This window comes from Natrix helvetica (assembly GCF_964273705.1).
Source record: "Natrix helvetica genome assembly, chromosome: 1".
In the NCBI taxonomy this organism is placed as follows: Eukaryota; Metazoa; Chordata; class Lepidosauria; order Squamata; family Natricidae; genus Natrix; species Natrix helvetica.
In genome coordinates this window covers 307229288-307245434 of record NC_138548.1, presented here as the reverse complement: position 1 = coordinate 307245434, position 16147 = coordinate 307229288, and the positions used below count along the sequence as shown (strand labels likewise).

The following is a 16147-nucleotide window of genomic DNA, read 5'->3' as shown; positions in this document are numbered from 1 at the left end:
AAAAACCACAAAAATCACACAACAATTTAAAAACTACTATGTTTCTCATTGGTTTTGGTGGATTGTAGGCCATTCAGTCAGTGGGCTGGACTTAACTCTATGAAAGTTAATGTCTTAAGAAGTATGTTGGTCTTCCAAATGCTACTATAGCTTTTTCTGCTTTTCCTTTAACATAACCCAGTTAATCCCAGTTAATCAAGTGCATTAAAATAAGTTCTTCAACTATGCCATTTTTGTGTGATTTTAATAGGATGATAAACAACCATGTTGAAATTTTCTTCTGCCTTTCTATCTGTGGTTTCCAGTTCATTTGACTATTCTAGAGAGAAAAAGTTGTGTTAACAATATATATTAAATATGTTTAGAATATTTCTAAGCTATCCTAAAGGACAAGAGCCTTCTCAAGGCATCTTATAATAATAAAATCAAAATGCTATAAAGAGCATAATAAAAATATTAATAAAGCCCACAAACATTCTGCCACAGTATCAAAATTGAACCTTGTGTGGAGTTGAAACCAGAACAGAACAATAGAATCCCATTTAGGAAAAGTCTTGGGAAAAAACAAATGGAAGTTTAGAGCTTTTACAGAAATGAATGGGAATGAATGAGTGGAGTGTGGTCCCACTTGCATTAATTGGCTTAACTGCTGTCAAAGAAAAGAAGGTAAGAAGGATTTCCATTCCTGAAAATGGAAACAGGGATGAAGGTGAACTTGACCCCAATCAGTTTTAAGGCTTAAAATATTAAAACCAGCGTTTGCGGTTTAGTTCAGGACCTCACTGGTAGTCATACAACTGGCGGACTAGTGACGTCGGATGTTCTGACTGCTTTGCTCTCACCAAAGCTGGAGTTTCAGTACCATCTTTTGAAGCAATCCTCTGAAGAGAAAGCAAAGTATCTGCGGTTCCTTCCTCCTTCCATCCCTCTCTTACCAGTGAGGGCAAATTAGCAATGGAAGCATGGAGAAAACCACATGACCAAGTGACTTGAGATATTGGCAGTGGACTCTCTACTGGTACATTGGGCCTTAATAGCAGGGCTCAGTCATACCATATCTTACCTCTAGCCCTATAATACCGATTATGCACTCCAACCTTACTGTATCTATGCATTTGATTTCTATCCTACCGATGGCTTCATCATTACCATTCCAACCATTGTCTATCCACTGCAGGATGAAGGCCTCTTCTGCATGTTTCCAAGCAATAAGTTTTCCTTTGCCAGTTGGGCCTGCAATACTAGCTGATGTCGTCACTCCACCTTCTTTTAGGTCTCTTTTGTGGATGCTTTTTATCAAGTGGGATCCGTTCTGTGACTGCCATAGTCCACCTCCCATCAGTTCTTCTTGCTATGTGACCAGCCCATTTCCATTTCAATTCTTTTACTCTTCTGATGGCATCGTATATTTTTGTTTGTTCTCTTATCCATGTGCAGGTTTTTCTGTCTTGTCTTGTGATGCTGAGCATGTATCTTTCCATGGCTCTTTGTGCTCTTTGTAGCTTTTGTATTGATTATGAGGTTAGTGTCCATGTTTGCTGGTGTGTGTTAGAACAGGTTGCAGTGGCATACAAATACAATAAAAATACAGTGCAAAAAGATAAAAATTCAACAGTGACCGCACAAAAAAGTCAATATTCTAAGCAGCACAAGCCAAAATCTCTCTAGAAGAGTTTAAGTTTCTTCCACAAAGCAGTGAGGCTTGGGACTGGTCTAACCTCAAGTTTTAGGTGCTGCTATGAGAAACAGCTAGATTAGCATTTGTCTGAAATGGTATTGGGTTTCCTGCCAAAGCAGGGGATTGGACTAGAAGACCTCCAAGGTCCCTTCCAACTCTGTTATTTTATACAGTGTCATCAAGGATCAGCTTCCATGACCTGCAAATGGGAAATCAGCTGCTTCTCTTGACACAAGCACAGTGTTAAGGCTGATTTCAGGGAGAGGGGGGAGCACCAAGGCTTTGTAGATTAAAACCAGCCCTTTAAATTGCACGCCAAACTAAATACAGTGATGACAGCTGGCGAACATCCAGGCCACAACATTTGATACCAGCTGAAGCTTCCAGACGAGCAGCCCCATATAACACACATTACAATAGTTTAAATAGTGGTGACAAGGGCAGCAATCATAGTTACAAGGTCCTCTTGTCCCCAGGGATATCCCGAAGTGATGCTTTGAAGTTACTACTCCCCCTTTTGTTTTTGTCTGAGTTGTGTTGGAGTACGGTAATTGCTGTGCAAAGTTCCTCATGAGGATTTCATTGCTCACTGATAAATAAGGGGCTTTTAAATAGTTGGCTTTGAAATGTTTCCAGATAGGAGCTAAGTCAGAGCACTCCTACTGTTGGTGCATTTAATTGCAGGGGTATGAAGGTTATATCGAGATGCAGATGTCCTCCTCTGACTGTGTTTGCTTTATTCCAGCCATCTCCAAGTATGAAACCTTTGGATTTAAAGTTGCTGTGATTTCTTCCATTGTGAGCTGTGCCATTATTCTCCTGATGTCGATGGCTTTTGTCACCTGTTGTCTTATCAACTGTATTAAGAAAAGTGAAAGAAGAAGGGCTCAAAGGTGAATCTGGGTTTAGGCTGTTTACCGAAGTGGCTGTAAGACAGAGCTGTTGCTCTACTTCTGCTTCTCTCTTAGTAAATGCTCATTTCCTGCTCCTGGCTGCAAATACAAGCAGGAAGATTCTCATCTGTGTGCATGTTCCATATGACCGCATCTGCAATTTTTAAATAGAATTTGTAGAAATACTTTTTGGTGTTACTTTGCTCTTAGTTTAACTTCACACTAGTAAGTCTATGAGGTAGAGTCTTGGCTGAGAGAAGGGACCAGCCTGAATAATCTAGTAAGGTCTGTTCAAGCAAGGGCTTAAATCTAGATTTCTCAGCCCCAGTGCAACACTTAAGCATTGGCATTAAGCCATTAAAGTGGCATTAGGGTAGAGTCACCATTTATGCCTTTCCTCCTTCAAATCTAGAGAATGAAATTATCTTCCTTTTGGGCAACTGTCTTCATACTGTAACTTTTCTCCCATTTTTTATTTGTCAGCCACTCAGAGTTGTTCTGGAGTTGGGCAACCCTAGAATGTGCCCAATATGTTACATTATATTACATTACATTACATTACATTACATTACATACATACATACATACATACATACATACATACATACATTACATTACATTACATTACATTACATTACATTACATACATATGAATATGTTCTCCAACTATGATAAGGTCCTATCATCACCCATGTTTACTGACCTTTTGGCAGAAATACTTTTTTTTTCAAATTTTGTTAATCTGATTCAAGATTAAACTGTTTCAGGAGAGTTCTGGGCCAGTATAATTTGAGAGACCAAGTTCACAATAACTTTTTGTTCTACTGACTGCCAGTATGGCAGCTTTTACAAGTCAATTAATTTGTCAGGATCTGTGAGGTGTTTGGCTGTCTCTGTGGAATTTCCTAAAATGGCTTCCTCAGATTTCTGACATGGCAAAGAAACAAACCTTTAGCCATAGGGGCTCACAATAATATGCCAAGGGAGATGAAGGTTTACTTAATTGTTAATTTAAGTACATATGCATGCCTCTTGAATCAGTGGTGAGATTCAAACATTTTTGCTACCAGTTTGGTGGGCATGGCTAAGGGGGGGGGCTGTGACTGAGTAGGTGGGCCAACATGACGTCACTCATGCCCATGCCCATTCAGTCACATATCCCCCCCACCTAGCCATGCTCACAGGAAAAGGTAGGAAAATGTTTAGGATTTTTCCCTATCTACCCCCGCCCTCCCTTCGCTAGTTGCCCCCATTTCCCCACTTCCTCCCCCACCACCACCTCTTTGGTTGCTTACCTTCCACGGCGGCTGGTCCAGTCTGAAAAGCAAGCTGACCAGAGTTTTTGGTATCCGTCAGCCAGCCGCCACTGCTGGGAAGCGGCTGGCTGGCAAAGAAGCCTCCCAGCCACTGCCTCATTGCATACCAGCTCTCAAAGAAGTTGGCAGCTGGCTGCAGGCCGCTGAAAAATCCTCTGTTCAGTGAAAAAGCGGCTGCCGTCTTCTTCACACATGCGCATCCCATTGCCTTGTAAGTTCAAGTGGGCTGAGCAACTGGCAACAGGGGGACCGGTTCAGGGGTGTGGCCAGCCACCCATCACTACCAGTTCGCTGAACTGGGCAAAATTTCTGCCACTGGTTCGGGTGAACCAGTGCGAACCGGCTAAAAATTTTCTCTGGCTTGAATCTTTTCCTCCCGTAAACCCAATCGGTCTCACAATTCCATTCATACATAAATCCCAGTCCTTTGGTTCAACTTCCACAACAGAATAAAGGTACCATACTGTTTTATAGCCATTGTCCTTTAATGGCCATCATATTTATCTACATTCCCTTCTCACTGTTATTGCTCCAGCTGAAGGTCAAATTGGCACTAGTGCCAGTTGGGCAACCAGCTCCTGTTCTCTATTTAATTTTCTATTTTTTTCCTTACCATACCCATTGGTCATTTGCATTCATTTACAGTCCAAAATTCTCCCCGATCTTCCTGATTCACTCTCACCTTTGCTTTAAGTTCATTTCCCTTCAACATTCATCCTGTATATTCATTTCAAACCCAAAGATTCTTCCAACCAAGCACTCCAACTTGATACCATCTTGATACCTTATCCGTATATTTGGAGAAATTTGATTCTCTCTTGTGTGGAGAGAATCCACATATATATAATTCACACATATTGTACTGTCATTATTCAGAATTTAGATGATTGTATACAAAGATGGAATCAGGGGCAACAGGCACAATTTTGCATTTGCAATAAAGATGAAAAGGGACCCTTCCACTAAATTGGAGAAAAGCATTGCCAGTATTGCCATCACAATTTTAGCTTATTTAAGTTATATTGCATAAGGCCAACATCATATAAAAGAGAGACGATAATGGGGGAGGGATTCATGATAGGCATGTGAATTTCAGAGACTGTCAGCTGTCTCAACCTGGTCAGTTAGAAAAGAAAGACTCTCGAATCCATTGTTAAAGAAAATGCACTTTACTAAAGACAAATGGTTACAAAGTAGCAAAGCCGGATCTGAAATTACGTGCTCAAAGCATTTGGTTAACTCTTCCCTTCATCCCCACCCCACCCCCTTGGTTATCTTAAACTATCCAATTACATTCAAACAAATTGTTTTGGCAACTGTCCCTGGCTTGGGGGCGGGGGTGGATGATCTCACTTTTCCATGACCTTGGAACGGCCAGCAACTCCCACTGGACCATATGAAGAGTAGTTCTGATTCCCTTCATCCCAACCTCCCCTTTTACCTCCCTGCGTGTCCCTCCCCTCATTGCTTATGGCAGACTGGCATCTGGCGAAGTATGGCTGGTGTAGCAGGATGACAGTCCTGATAGAGACTTGATGTGATCTGCTATTTCAGAGGTTTGACATTAGTCACATTTGCACAGTACACATTTGCTGTGATCTTCTACGGATGATAACAGTGCCTCTTTTTAACAGGGATATGCAGTTCTGGTACCAGCTCAGAAGTGAAGAGCTAGAAAACATGCAAACATCTTACTTTGGTTTGAAAGGCAGGAATAACAACAACAACAAAAATATTAAAATCCAGGCAGAGTCTGATGCTGGTAGTAATGTGGTGTATGACAACCAAGGCTTCTGCAGGTAAGGAAGAGACCAATTGATATTGTGCTGCTTTTCCCGAGCAGTTTTTACACATGACTGGGCAATCTACTTATCACCAACCACTCAGTACTCTTTGTCATTTTTGTGTACAGCTCCATCTTGCAGAGTGCCTAAAATGACTCTGTCATTCAAAGCTCTGTTGAATGTTCTGTTTTCTACACAGAAACCATATTGTAAAATAAACCTCTAGATCATTCTCAGAGTTGCTCCTCCAGGCCTTCTCTGCATTCCTTCCTCTAATTTAAAATGCACCGCTGTAGTTATACTGTGCAGTTTTATTTATGATAATGCTACATAAGCTATAAAAGTTACACTGCATCTTTAGTCATTCCGCAGATCAAGAATCAAGCTGCATATTAGGCTCAGTGCATGGCATGTTAGTTTATCTCCCACATTTAATTTCATCCTTCCAGGAATGGAAGAAATGGAGAACAGCTGACGTAGAAAATATTCAGCCTCTTTATTTGTCTGTGTAACAGCCAATTGATGGTTAATTCTCCTGCAGGATTTGTAATTATGGACCAAGAAGTTGTTCCATGCATACCAAAGATGACCATTGTGGCATCAAACAAGAATAGGAACCAAATTCATCAGATTTATTTGGGTGATAAGGGGAAAATAGTCCAATTTGACATTATCAGCTTTAGTGTTTTTCACTAACACTCCCAAGAGTGTGTATCTCCTCCCATCATGCTGTAATAGTATAGAAAACTTATATCTTCTTTATCTTTAATTATACTTTTAAAACGATGTGAAACTTCAAGTTGTGCATTAAATATAATGCATATGTTTAACCCTAAATGAACTCATGCGATGATTTACCTTTGGAAATAATCATAGGCTGTTTATAGGATTTGTTACTTAGCTAAATAAAAGTTCTCACAATTGGTAAAATGATTCCATTTTTTAAAATAAAAAATGCTAAATATAAATAAAGGAATTGCTTCACTGCTGCAATTATGCTGGATAATTAAAACCTACTTTCACTATTTCACCAAGATCGTTCCCTTTTAGAGAATCTAACACAGGTGCAAATCCCCCCCCCCCACACACACACCACTCATATAGGAATGGAAATGTAACAGGACAAAATTTGCAAGGATTTTGTCTGTTAACTACTTAATGCCATTTCGTCTCTTCTTTGGAAGAGAAATCTGCTTAAAACTGAGCTGCATTAGCTGCTCCATCTTGTTTCTGATCATGGGAAAAGTTCTTACTGCGGCATCTTTCACCCTTAATTTGTGAAAGTATCACTGCCGTTGTTACTGCTAGTGATAGAAAGAAAGCTAAGTGCAAAATGGCTGCTGTGCCTTGCAGTAACTTGCAAAGGTCAGAGCAGATAATATAATAATCTGCTGCTCCTGCTGTGTGGCTATCCGAGTCTCCCTAAGAAGCCACTCCTATGCACCCCATTAGTTAGTGCTGCCTTGTGCTGGATCAGTTGGAGGACTTCCAGCATTCAATTATTCCAGCTGCAGTTTCCAGTCTACCAACCACTGGGCCAGAAATTGCCCTTGTAGAAGGACAAAGGAATCTCCTTATGGCCTCATTAATACCACTTTAGCTCCATAGGAAACCTTTTTTTAGACCATATCAAGCTCTTTGTCCATCTAACCCAGCCTTGTCTCTGCTGACCAGCAACACCGGTCTTTCTTATTCCTATCTGGCCTATCAATTCAGGGTGCCAGGGATTGAATGTATGACCTTCCCAAGGGGCAAAGAAACTATTGTTCTACACTTACCTTTATTATCTGGGTTATAATGTACATTTCTAGTATAGTATATACCAGTGGTGGGATTCTTTTTTTTTTACTACCGGTTCTGTGGGCGTGGCTTGGTGGGTGTGGTGTGGTGTGGCTTAGTGGGCCTGACAGGGGAAGGATAATGCAAAATCCCCATTCCCTCCCCAACCCACTAACCTGCTTTCCAGCTCCGTTCTCCTGTTCAGGGAAACAAAAGAAGATCAGCTGGGAGGCTGGAAAGCTGGGAGGCAGCAGGGCGGGGCCAGCCTATTTGCCAGTTCTCCGAACTACTCAAAATCTCCACTACCGGTTCTCCAGAATCTGTCAGAACTGGCTGAATACCACCTCTTGTATATATACACTTTAGTAATAATCGATATCTTTATTTTTCTCCATTTTTGCCTGGTAAGTGATTCCTTGCAAAATTATTGTTATCAGTAACTCTAGGCAGTTCTTCCTAGAAGGTCTGAGATACTGATATTTTTTAATCTTCCAAATACAGGTTGCCCTTGACTTACAACCGCAATAAAGCCCAGAATTTTGATCCTAAGTCCTCATGGTTGTTAAGTGGGTCACCGTTGTGGGTTGACTCGATTTTCTGACTGTTTTTATGATAACCATTAATTGAATCACAAGTCATTAAGCAAACCATGTGGTCATTAAATGCATATGCAATAGGTGGGGTGGGGTGGATTGCCATTTCCTGTTGGAAAATAGTTAAAAAGTCACAAATCATAGCCATATGACTGCAAGATACTGCAACCAGTCATAAGAGATTAAGAGCAAGCTGGGTGAGTGTCTATCACTTACCACTTTGCTTGGCATATGATTGCTACTGTCTCCAATGAATGACTGGCATACGATAGCAACAGTAACAAAGTGTATCACATCAAAGGAGCAGCATATGTCCATTCCTCTGGGCTAGCTGCTTCCTACTTACTTTAATCCCAAAGTTTTAGTGATGGTGTCATGCTCCCACGACCATGGGGGCTGCTTTTTTGAGCCAACTTGGGCCAGTTAACCAATTAAAAAGGAAGAGGGGTAATCAGTGGAATCCCCAAGCTATGATGGGCCTAAGAATGTGACTAAACACAAAAGAATGACAAAGGAAATGGAACTGGTATTAAGGTAGAACCCTCCATCTTAACTTTAGGCTTAGGATGGGCCCCACTCAGTGGACCAGACGGGCCGCCAACAGCGAGTCTTGTGAGACCATCCTGGGAGGAGTTTGATTCTGTTGCCCCCGAGGATTTAGATAGGTTGCGTGGACGGCTGCGACCCACCACATGTTTAATGGACCCGTGTCCCTCCTGGTTGGTACTGGCATCTTGGGAGGTGACACGAGGCTGGCTTCTGGGCCTGGTGAATGCCTCATTGGGTGAGGGATCCTTACCAACCGCCTTGAAAGAGGCGGTGGTGAGGCCCTTACTTAAGAGGCCTTCACTCGACCCAATGGAGCTAGCTAACTATCGTCCAGTCTCCAACCTTCCGTTTCTAGTGAAGGTTGTTGAGAATGTGGTGGCCCAGCAGTTTCCACGACACCTTGACGAATCCGAGTATCTAGACTCACGCCAGTCCGGCTTCCGACCTGGGCACAGCACAGAGACAGCCTTGGTCGCGTTGGTCGATGATCTCTGGAGGGCCAGAGATAGAGGTTGTTCCTCTATCCTGGTCCTATTAGACCTCTCGGCGGCTTTTGATACCATCGACCATGGTATCCTATTGCGCCGGTTGGAGGGGATGGGAGTCGGAGGTACCGTTTTGCGGTGGTTCGGCTCCTACCTCTCCGACCGGAGGCAATGTGTGTTGACAGGGGGACAGAGGTCAACCCCGAGGCCACTCACTTGTGGGGTGCCACAGGGGTCGGTCCTCTCGCCTCTCCTGTTCAACACATATGTGAAGCCGCTGGGTGAGATCATCCGTGGTTTTGAGGTTGAGTATCACCTCTACGCTGATGATACTCAGCTGTATATTTCAACTCCAAACCACCCCAACGAGGCTGTCGAAGTGATGTCCCGGTGTTTGGAGGCCGTCGGGGTCTGGATGGGGGACAACAGACTTAAACTCAACCCCTCCAAGACTGAGTGGCTGTGGCTACCGGCACCTCGGTTCAGCCAGCTGATCCCATCGCTGGCCATAGGGGGCGAACAATTGCCCCCTGTGGAACGGGCGCGCAATTTGGGCGTCCTCCTTGATGCCCGGCTGTCAATGGATGACCATGTGGCAGCCGTGGCAAGGGGGGAGTTCCACCAGGTTCGCCTGGTGCGCCAATTGCGCCCCCTACTGGACCGGGATGCCCTACGCACGGTCACTCATGCGCTGGTGACGTTCCTCCTGGATTACTGCAACGCTCTCTACATGGGGCTGCCCTTGGGACGTGCCCGGAGACTGCAGTTAGTTCAGAATGCAGCCGCGCGGGCTGTGATGGGGAGTACGAGGTACTCCCACGTAACACCTCTCCTGCGCGAGCTGCACTGGCTACCTGTGGTTTTCCGGGTGCGTTTCAAGTTGCTGATTACCATCTTTAAAGCGCTCCATGGCACGGGACCTAGTTACTTGCGGGATCGCATCCTCCCACATACATCCCTGCGGCCAATACGCTCACACAGGGAGGGGCTTCTCCTGGTGCCGTCCACTGGACAATGCCGGCGGGCGACACCGAGGAGTAGGGCCTTCTCTGTGATGGGCCCAACCCTCTGGAATGACCTCCCCCCCGACATTAGAACCACTTCTGACCTCCGCTCCTTCCGGCAAAAACTGAAGACTCACCTGTTCCGATTAGCAGGCCTGGCATAATTCAACTGTCCCTCCTGGCAAACGTATTATATCTGGTTATTTTAGGGGTTTTTTAATTACTGTATTTGTTTTTAGGGGTTTGAATTTATTTTATATCTGCTTTGTACAGTTCTTTTAACGGCATTTTAACCTCCTCCATGTCAACTGTCAACTGTACATATTTAATTTTATTGTATCTTGTTATATTTTGTATGAACTGTACACCGCCCCGAGTCCCTTTCGGGAGAGGGGGCGGTCTAGAAGCATTAAATATTATTATTATTATTATTATTATTATTATTATTATTATTATTATTAGTTTGATTTGTTTTATTGATTAGTCTCATGAGCTGCCCTAAGGATACCTTTGTCCCATGAACCAAAGCAAACAACATGCAATTTTTTTTTACTACATCTATTTCAGTAACACGGAAGATCTGTATATGGCACTCTCTATATTATCAAATGATATATTGCCATTGGTCCACTGGATTGTGTGGAAAATGAACCTTGAAGATGACAGATGAGATGCCAGTTTTGTGTGTCACTTAAGGGATATTGTATAATGAATTAGATAAGAGTCAAATGATTCCAACGCATAAATTGCTGTTAACAGCGTGGCAGTAAATAGGAATGATTGGAGTAAGAGCAATCTCAAAAAGGGCCATCATGTCTAATGTTAGAAATCCAATTGGAAGACAATAAATTAGATGTCATTTTTGCATCCTATTTCCTAGATTCTTGTCCTCACATAACAATTGCTATTTTTTTTAACATAGTTATGCCTCTCTAAGCTAAGACAATGTGCCAAATAGCTAAATGCTCTGGAAACCAGAGCCAAGCTTTTATCCACCAAGGGCAATTCCTTCCTTTATTATCCTGAAAAGAAAGAAGCTGTCAACTTTGAACATTAGGCAGTCCTCACATTTATCTTAATTTATTTTAACAAACGGCTGAAAGTTTCTTTTCCGCTACTTGGATGTTCTTACAGCATCCTGCAAAACAATGCCTTTTTTTTTCAACATGGGGGCAACTATATCAATAGTTTAAATGCTTTGCCATTGAAATCCTGGATGGTCAGAACAGAAATTTGTTATTCAGAACCAAATAAACTTACTGCATGGATTCATTCTCCCATATGCTCCTTCTTCTTTAAGTATTGCTGCACCAAATGAATTTAAACTCTTTTTCTCAAGTACTTGCCCTCCCTATGTGATTTGGCCACCTTTAGATGTCAACATGTTAAGGAATCTTTAGATTTTGGCCAAAAAAAAAATGTTTAATGAACAGGGGATCCCTGGAGGCCAGAAACAAACAGAAGTGTTCAAAAATCCAAGAATAAAGTTATAATGAATAATGAAGCAATGCACTTTATTTTTTTAAAAAAACAAAGGAGGCTAATCACTGAACATTCATTCATTCCAATCAGCAGTGTAAAAGCTAACACAGAGATCCGAAGTAGTTAATACTAAGCTATGAAGAATGAAGTACGTTCAATTAAAGGAGAGAGAGGGACAAAGAGTGAGTTCAGAGAAGGGCGGGGAAGAGATGATTTCTAGAAGCAATTGACTCTAATGGAGCTCACACAGAGTTCAGCTATATAGGCAGAAAAAAACAGAGAAATCAAAGGAGAAACTAAGCACACCAGAAGACCTTGTGCCAAGGAGGTTGAGCAGTTCAATGTAATGAGTCTGAGGCATGCCAGCAAGCAAATAAGTCAGTAGCTTTTGAATTCAGCGTTAATGGCTCCTGCCATAGTAGAAAGGGCAGGAGACTTAAAGGTGTGATGTTAAAACTTTATCCAGAGCAAAGACAGAAAGTGTAAAGTGCAGGGGTGGGTTGCTGCCGGCATTACTGCCGGTTTGGCGTGCAAAGAAGTGTGCGCATGCGCACTCGCTTTGCTCACATGCACACCAAACACGCACTTTGAGTGCATGCACATTTGCACCTAAAAAAGTCTGTGCATGCGCACAACCTTAGAAAATGCAAAAAAAAAAAAATCTGCAATGAAGATTGTTCTGTGCATGTGCAGAACCAAAAATCAAGATGGCAGTGCAGGCAATAGAACCGGGGCATGGCAGGCGAGTTACTACCTACTCGGCTGAACTGGTCTGAACCGGTAGGAACCCACCTCTGTTAAAGAGACAGCATTCATAATGTCCACTTGTTTGTACGGGTATCGCTTGTTCAGGGAAAGGCAGTAGAAAAGGAGATTTCTGCAGAGAAAGGAAGATTAGCGTTTTGGGGCAGAGGAGTAAGTCAAGTCAATCTTTCCTGGAGATGCTGGGCTGGATGAGCTTTCTTGCTGGGGTAAGGAGTTACCCAAGAACGCGGATAGCACACACAGTAATACAATGGACAATACAAAGTGTGGTGACTTCTCTGAACGCCTGTTCAGGAATAGCATAAAGAGGGGACTGTAACAAAAAGATCATTAGTTTAGGGATTACTATCTTCATGGAAATAGATGGGTGGTAAGGAAGAGTGATAGGAGCTATTGTTGACAAAGATAATCAAAATGCAATTGCTTGGCTGTGGTATTGGGTTTGGTTAATCCTTCTTATTTTCAGGATTGACATAGAGGAAGATAGTCTAACGGACTTCTTGCAGGATTATCTGGGATGAGTTTGAGCCTGCCCATTTTAAGGACTGATGTGCACTCACTTGTGGTTTAGACCTTGGTTCCGTTGGGAGGTGTTGGGAGCTTAACCAGGATGATTGTGTATGCATCTTCAGGATGGAGGTAGTATTATTGACCTGAAAGGAGATGATGATGATGCATCCCCTCTTCAAGAAACTATTGGTCCAACTAGCACGTCTAGATAAGTGACAAATGGTCTCCAACCTTCCCTTTTTCCCTGGAACTCCTGAAATGATGATTGGTCAATGGAATTGAAGCAAGCAATGATTGAGAGTCCAGAGCATGAAGGGTTGAAGACACCAATTCTCATTCCCCAACACAGACTTCTTTCCTCATACAGATAACCTCTTTTGTCATCACCAAACAGCACCGGGCAAAGAAGGGTGAGACAAATCTTATCAAAGATCTAAACTGACCTCCTGAAGGAGGACTTTGAACTTAGACCAAGGGTCGCCTGCGACTGCAGGACTGCAGAATCATCATCCTGATAATTTCTTATGAAACATCATACTATATATAGTAGATGCAACCACCAAACTATGCAGCTACAAGTGGGTTTCTGGTATGTAGATTTGCAAAATAAATGTTTGATTTTTCTAAAAACTCTGTATTCATTTTTTTAAAAAGCTAAAGAATTTTGCTAAAAGTTGTTGCTAGTTTATCTAGCTGAAATTGTAAAAGGAAAATGTCACTGGTTAGGTAATCTAATTGCTGGTTGAACAGCAAAAAGCTTCATTAAGTAGGAGAGACTGTCTTCTGAGGATTGGTTGCACAGCTGCTACGTACCAACAGCAAAGAAAAATATTTTGGTTGGTTGGTTGGTAAGAGCTACTGTTTGGAGTGTTCCAGACTAAGTATTTGCAGGTTATTTTTAGATGTTGCTTTCTCTGAAAGACTTATATTATGAGAGTCTTTAAAAGGTTAAATCAGGATGCTTTTAGCTGAGGTTTGTAGTGAGGGAAAGTGGAGGATTTAATGAAAAGAAACACATTGAGCCTCCAGGAAAATTGCCATTGGGAAGAAAAAGAATAAACATTTGAAATGAAATGGGTTATTGCCTGTGGGAGCTTACAAATAAAAAAAAGCAATCCAAGGTTCAAATCTTGACTAGTTCACTTGGAAATAAAACCACTAAATTCAAAGGGTTTTCTATTTGAGTAGACGAGGGCTTTAAGCACCTGTTAAGATGCTACCATATATATTTTTTCTGCCACAAATTGACTTAACAATATACCTGGAAAAGGAAGTGCTCCATCAAAATGAGTGAAATTGCTGTAATATGTTTATTTTGCAGTAAAGATCTAAAACATACAAGAAAGTAGAGCTTATACGTAATTATCAGGCTCCAGTAACAAAAAAATCAGTTACAATAGATGTTTTATTGTTAAAAGCAGCCGCAAAATCTAGTAACACTGCATATTTGAATAAGTGGCATTTGATGTAATAAAACTAGCTGTTCTGTTCCCAGAAATAATAACTGCTTCTGCTATCTCACTTTGTCAATGAGATATCCATGCCGTTTTTCTAAACTAGTGTTTCTCAATCATGACAACTTTAAGATGTAGGGACTTCAACTTCCAGACTTCAACTCCCTAAGTGTGCTGGCTGGGAAACTGTGGGAGTTGAAGACCCTGTATCTTAAAATTGTCAAGGTTAAGCAAGATTGATCTAGACTTATGTCACAGATCATTAGAACGTTTTACATTCAAGGCAAATAAAAGGCACAGGGCTCTACTTATTGTAAAATCCTGCTTGTATAATCATCACAGTCCTACAGCTGGTTTCCAAAACAGTCTTTCTTTCCTGCTGTTTATCCCACCCTGGAATCGGTTTATTGTCTCTATATTTGAAAGCTTTATTCTGTTCTAATGACTAAGAGAAATTCTATAACTATCTGCTGAACAGTCCTTTTAGGCATAATGTCCTTTCAGAATTAGCATATAGAATTGCAACTATTGACACATTTTTGCTGATTTTTCTGATCTTTCAAAACACATTTCAATTACTATTCATCACCACATCTCAAGGCATCAAATACCACAATTTTTCCCTCCCATCCCATCCCATCCCATCCTCCCTTCCTTTTCCACATCTTCAGTCTTTCATTTATTTAACTTGCACACAATTTTTGAAGGAACACAAGTAATACAGTTTTTAAAACAATAAAAGAAAAACAGCAATAGTTTATAGTTTATAGTTATAGTTTATAGTTTATTTAATTTATAGACCGCCCCCTCTCCCCGTAGGGACTCGGTGGTAGTAGTAACTAATTAACAGCAATATGTTGCAACTAATTAGGCCGCACATAAAAGAGATATCACAAACAAATCAGCCTCTCCCTGGCGTGCTGGAAAACCAGGAATTGTAGAGTTCAAAAAGAATGTTAATCTAGATAGAAGGGCTGATATACAAGAATCTATAAGCAGTTTCACTAATGGGCTTTGGAGCTGGATGGCTGCCAGATCTTATTGGATTTATAGATTTAATCTATCTGTCCCCAATCTGGTGACCTCCAAACTTTTTAAGCATGACTTTCATCATTCCACCTCAATGTGACTATCACTAATAATAAGTGGTATCTAGGATGCATATTATTGGGGCTACTTAGATTTATCACATGGCGATCCTTTATTTCTTGTACAGTCTCATCTCCTCCACCTAAATGTTTAGTATTCAATTGTTTTATATTATTTATATTGTTATTCATGTATTTTATCTGCATTTTATCTGACTGTACACCGCCCCGAGTCCCTTTTTGGGAGAGGGGGCGGTTTAGAAATCTAAAGAAATAATAATAATAATAATAAGATAGGATAAACTTTTCATTTTAAATATGTAGGATTTTTTTTTCCAGATGGCCAATAACCAGGCCTAGAAACATTAGTACCTTTTTGCATTTTTATGGGTTGTTGGGAAACTGGGCTGGAAAATAATCTCACGTGTAAATTACATATTTATGCTGTATTTTTGTGAGACTAATAAGTACAAAAATCACACGACTGAAAGTTGTTGGTTTTGTCACCCAATTTCAGTGGCAAAATTAGGAAATAATCTGATGGTTACAGAGATTAGACTGGAGGGACCAACCCTGCTTTATGAGCTCTATATAGGCTTTGGAGTTTTCATACATATAGGAATGAAGGACCCATTAAAATAATCTTAATGAAACATTCCCCAATATTATATTCAAGTGGTTGAAATTCTAATCAAAAACATTAATGAGAAAGGTAGAAACTAAGATATACTACTCTGGTGTAGCCTCTGTTTTCTAATATAAAGCAA

General features: G+C 41.3%; 1 protein-coding gene across 2 annotated transcripts in view; it reads left to right on the top strand.

The window, feature by feature from the left end:
- The window catches only part of SUSD3 (sushi domain containing 3), a 57473-nt gene that overhangs the window by 33544 nt on the left and 7782 nt on the right, over positions 1-16147 (top strand). For both annotated transcript variants that reach the window (XM_081936463.1, XM_081936462.1), the window contains exons 3-4: positions 2424-2571; positions 5522-5686. In XM_081936463.1, the coding sequence (XP_081792589.1) occupies positions 2424-2571; positions 5522-5686 (313 nt within the window). The remainder of the gene's footprint in view (positions 1-2423; positions 2572-5521; positions 5687-16147) is intronic.